This window comes from Salvelinus fontinalis, chromosome 2, assembly GCF_029448725.1.
Source record: "Salvelinus fontinalis isolate EN_2023a chromosome 2, ASM2944872v1, whole genome shotgun sequence".
Lineage (NCBI taxonomy): Eukaryota > Metazoa > Chordata > Actinopteri > Salmoniformes > Salmonidae > Salvelinus > Salvelinus fontinalis.
Genome location: NC_074666.1, coordinates 90,206,826 through 90,211,947, shown reverse-complemented (window position 1 = coordinate 90,211,947; position 5,122 = coordinate 90,206,826). Strand labels below are relative to the sequence as shown.

The window sequence follows — 5,122 nt, the reverse complement described above, 5'->3', positions numbered from 1 at the left end:
TTCACCTGGCAATCCTGCATCCTCATGTAAGGCTACAGTCAACTGTTAGGTCATCTCTGGTTGGTCACAATCCTTCTTATGATAATAAACCTGGTAAGGATTCTGGGATCTTCTGTCTTGGTTGAATTTAAACAGTCATTATCCAGATTCACCCTCATTTAGTGCTGCTAACACTGATGTTCATCAACATGCTCAAATACAAACACTTGTTCTTTAGAATGTTCTTTATTTAATATCCACAATACAGCAAAGCTCTAACAATTCCTCTATTAATCATTAGTAATTCAACTCATTTCACAATAGTAGAGAGACCTAGTCATCATGACAGTATTTCAGATGTCATGTTTTAGAGAACATGATGCCAGTACAGTGAATGCATCAATAGTAACTTGTCATGAGAAACAACCCTCAACAACTATTTGACATCACATTGGTTATTGTCATACTATTCCCTGCTGCATTCAGACTTCAGCCCAATATCATCCATGTTGTTAGGATTTTAACTTCTATATTTAACAGCAAAGCAAGGATCAAAACACAACTTAAACATTCTAACAAAATAACAGCTGCACTCGCTGTGAAGCTATAACAAACTACCAGTTGTATTGATTGTCTGAAACTATTGATTTACAGACTACAACTAGTCTTTCTGATCTCTTTCTCAGAGAATGTTGACCCCAACGACACTTTACAGGTGAACACCAGGTCCTTGTCCCAGTCTGCAGTCTGAATGGTCAGATAGCTGCTGATCTTGAAGGTTTTGTCTGGTTGCTGCTCAGCAGGGCTGGTAGAAACATCTTCTGTCACTGATTCACCATTAGACATCCAGCTGACATCTGCCAACCCCTTGGACTTCTGAGACAGGTTACTAGTCAGACACACCAGTGTTGCTCTGCTGGACTTGAGGTCTTCAGTGGATGGAGGGAACAGGGTCACAGCAGGTGTAGCCAGATCTCCATCTGTAGAAAGTAGTCAACGGATGGGATGAGAAGAAAACACAATGGATACCTGTTTATATTTCAGTACATGTGGGTATCATTACCAATACACCCTGCATTAAGAGCAATTAAATAGAGAACTGCTCTTCATGATGTTTACAATGATACTGATATAAGTCATGATACTGTGTTAAAATGTTATTTTCCACGGAACAGAGAGACAGAGACATGTCAGGAAACATTATTTATAATATTACATCACAGCTCTGAAAGACTAAAATGCTAAAAGCTGAATGAAATGTGGACATTGTTCAAATAAAATACAAATAATTCACAAGCAAGTGGGGTAAGAAAAAGTATGCATTTGTCTAAGAAATTGAGCTGGATAAAACACTTTGAGAATAACAGAATAACAGAAACACAAGAAAAGCATGATAAAACACGAACATCCCAGACCAACCAGAGACATTCACACAGTCATCAAACTGTTTATAAAAAATTTACAAACAACATACGAGACAAGATTTAAGCAGGTACAAAATATTAAATCAGTAAATATAAACGATATTATGAATTAAAACATTTAAAAATAATAATATCTTAACAACGTTATATTAGAAACAAAACATATTCTGTAGATTAAAACAATAGAAGGGTACTCACCAGTAACAATGAGCTTGGTTCCTTGTCCGAATACCACAGTGATTCAGTTTGTATACACAGCCGTACAAAAACCTCCTCACTCTCTCTACTGAGAGGACGGGAACTGAAACATCCCTTTCAGACAAAGCTTCACTCTCTCTACTGGCCGTCTCTATCATCAACAGTCACCAGGTTACAGTCCAGAGTGGCAGTCTCTATTATCAACAGTCCCCAGGTTACAGTATAGAGTGGCTGTCTCTATCACCAACAGTCCCCAGGTTACAGTCCAGAGTGGCCGTCTCTATCATCAACAGTCCCCAGGATACAGTCCAGAGTGGCCGTCTCTATCATCAACAGTCCCCAGGTTACAGTCCATAGTGGCCGTCTCTATTATCAACAGTCCCCAGGTTACAGTCCAGAGTGGTCGTCTTTATTATCAACAGTCCCCAGGTTACAGTCCAGAGTGGCCATCTTTATTATCAACAGTCCACAGGTTACAGTCCAGAGTGGCCGTCTCTATCATCAACAGTCCCCAGGTTACATTCCAGAGTGGCCGTCATTATTATCAACAGTCCCCAGGTTACAGTCCATAGTGGCCGTCTCTATTATCAACAGTCCCCAGGTTACAGTCCAGAGTGGCCGTCTCTATTATCAACAGTCCCCAGGTTACAGTCCAGAGTGGCCGTCTCTATTATCAACAGTCCCCAGGTTACAGTCCAGAGTGGCCGTCTCTATCATCAACAGTCCCCAGGTTACATTCCAGAGTGGCCGTCTTTATTATCAACAGTCCCCAGGTTACAGTCCATAGTGGCCGTCTCTATTATCAACAGTCCCCAGGTTACAATCCAGAGTGGCCGTCTCTATTATCAACAGTCCCCAGGTTACAGTCCATAGTGTCTGTCTCTATTATCAACAGTCCCCAGGTTACAGTCCAGAGTGGCCGTCTCTATTATCAACAGTCCCCAGGTTACAGTCCATAGTGGCCGTCTTTATTATCAACAGTCCCCAGGTTACAGTCCAGAGTGGCCGTCTCTATTATCAACAGTACCCAGGTTACAGTATAGAGTGGCTGTCTCTATCATCAACAGTCCCCAGGTTACAGTCCATAGTGGCCGTCTTTATTATCAACAGTCCCCAGGTTACAGTCCAGAGTGGCCGTCTCTATTATCAACAGTCCCCAGGTTACAGTATAGAGTGGCTGTCTCTATCATCAACAGTCCCCAGGTTACAGTCCAGAGTGGCCGTCTCTATCATCAACAGTCCCCAGGTTACAGTCCAGAGTGTCCATCTCTATTATCAACAGACCCCAGGTTACAGTCCAGAGTGTCCATCTCTATTATCAACAGTCCCCAGGTTACAGTCCAGAGTGGCCATCTCTATCATCAACATACCTCCCCAGGTTACAGTCCAGAGTGTCCGTCTCCATCATCAACAGTCCTCCCCAGGTTACAGTCCAGAGTGGCCGTCTCTATCATCAACAATCCCCAGGTTACAGTATAGAGTGGCTGTCTCTATTATCAACAGTCCCCAGGTTACAGTCCAGAGTGGAGGTCTCTATTATCAACAGTCCCCAGGTTACAGTCCAGAGTGGCCGTCTCTATTATCAACAGACCCCAGGTTACAGTCCAGAGTGTCCATCTCTATTATCAACAGTCCCCAGGTTATAGTCCAGAGTGGCCATCTCTATCATCAACAGACCTCCCCAGGTTACAGTCCAGAGTGTCCGTCTCCATCATCAACAGTCCTCCCCAGGTTACAGTCCAGAGTGTCCGTCTCCATCATCAACAGTCCCCAGGTTACAGTCCAGAGTGGCCGTCTCTATCATCAACAGTCCCCAGGTTACAGTCCATAGTGGCCGTCTCTTATCAACAGTCCCCAGGTTACAGTCCAGTGTGGCCGCCTCTATTATCAACAGTCCCCAGGTTACAGTCCAGAGTGGCCGTCTTTATTATCAACAGTCCCCAGGTTACAGTCCAGAGTGGCCATATCTATCAACAACAGTCCCCAGGTTACAGTCCAGAGTGGCCGTCTCTATTATCAACAGTCCCCAGGTTACAGTCCAGAGTGGCCGTCTCTATTATCAACAGTCCCCAGGTTACGGTCCAGAGTGGCCGTCTCTATTATCAACAGTCCCCAGGTTACAGTCCAGAGTGGCCATCTCTATCATCAACAGTCCCCAGGTTACAGTCCAGAGTGGCCGTCTCTATCATCAACAGACCCCAGGTTACAGTCCAGAGTGGCCGTCTCTATTATCAACAGTCCCCAGGTTACAGTCCAGAGTGGCCGTCTCTATTATCAACCGTCCCCAGGTTACAGTCCAGAGTGGCCGTCTCTATTATCAACAGTCCCCAGGTTACAGTATAGACTGGCTGTCTCTATCATCAACAGTCCCCAGGTTACAGTCCAGAGTGGCCGTCTCTATCATCAACAGTCCCCAGGTTACAGTCCAGAGTGGCCGTCACTATCATCAACAGTCCCCAGGTTACAGTCCAGAGTGGCCATCTCTATCATCAACAGACCTCCCCAGGTTACAGTCCAGAGTGTCTGTCTCCATCATCAACAGTCCTCCCCAGGTTACAGTCCAGAGTGTCCGTCTCCATCATCAACAGTCCCCAGGTTACAGTCCAGAGTGGCCGTCTCTATCATCAACAGTCCTCCCCAGGTTACAGTCCAGAGTGGCCGTCTCTATCATCAACAGTCCCCAGGTTACAGTCCATAGTGGCTGTCTCTTATCAACAGTCCCCAGGTTACAGTCCAGTGTGGCCGTCTCTTATCAACAGTCCCCAGGTTACAGTCCATAGTGGCCGCCTCTATTATCAACAGTCCCCAGGTTACAGTCCAGAGTGACCATCTCTATCATCAACAGTCCCCAGGTTACAGTCCAGAGTGGTTGTCTCTATTATCAACAGTCCCCAGGTTACAGTCCAGAGTGGCCGTCTCTATCATCAACAGTCCCCAGGTTACAGTCCAGAGTGGCCGTCTCTATTATCAACAGTCCCCAGGTTACAGTCCAGAGTGGCCGTCTCTATTATCAACAGTCCCCAGGTTACAGTCCAGAGTGGCCATCTCTATCATCAACAGTCCCCAGGTTACAGTCCAGAGTGGCCGTCTCTATCATCAACAGACCCCAGGTTACAGTCCAGAGTGGCCGTCTCTATTATCAACAGTCCCCAGGTTACAGTCCAGAGTGGCCGTCTCTATTATCAACCGTCCCCAGGTTACAGTCCAGAGTGGCCGTCTCTATTATCAACAGTCCCCAGGTTACAGTATAGACTGGCTGTCTCTATCATCAACAGTCCCCAGGTTACAGTCCAGAGTGGCCGTCTCTATCATCAACAGTCCCCAGGTTACAGTCCAGAGTGGCCGTCACTATCATCAACAGTCCCCAGGTTACAGTCCAGAGTGGCCATCTCTATCATCAACAGACCTCCCCAGGTTACAGTCCAGAGTGTCCGTCTCCATCATCAACAGTCATCCCCAGGTTACAGTCCAGAGTGTCCGTCTCCATCATCAACAGTCCCCAGGTTACAGTCCAGAGTGGC

The 5,122-nt window shown here is 46.0% G+C and overlaps 1 gene segment (V, D, J or C); it reads right to left on the bottom strand.

The window, feature by feature from the left end:
• Positions 1-201: 201 nt before the first annotated feature.
• LOC129867594 (Ig lambda chain C region-like) lies at positions 202-1,635 on the bottom strand (the record flags this gene model as incomplete). The annotated part of the segment is given in 2 exon segments: positions 202-959; positions 1,602-1,635. Coding segments are annotated over 2 exon segments (366 nt in total), but the record flags the coding sequence as incomplete, so codon positions are not given.
• Between the last annotated feature and the right edge of the window lie 3,487 nt (positions 1,636-5,122).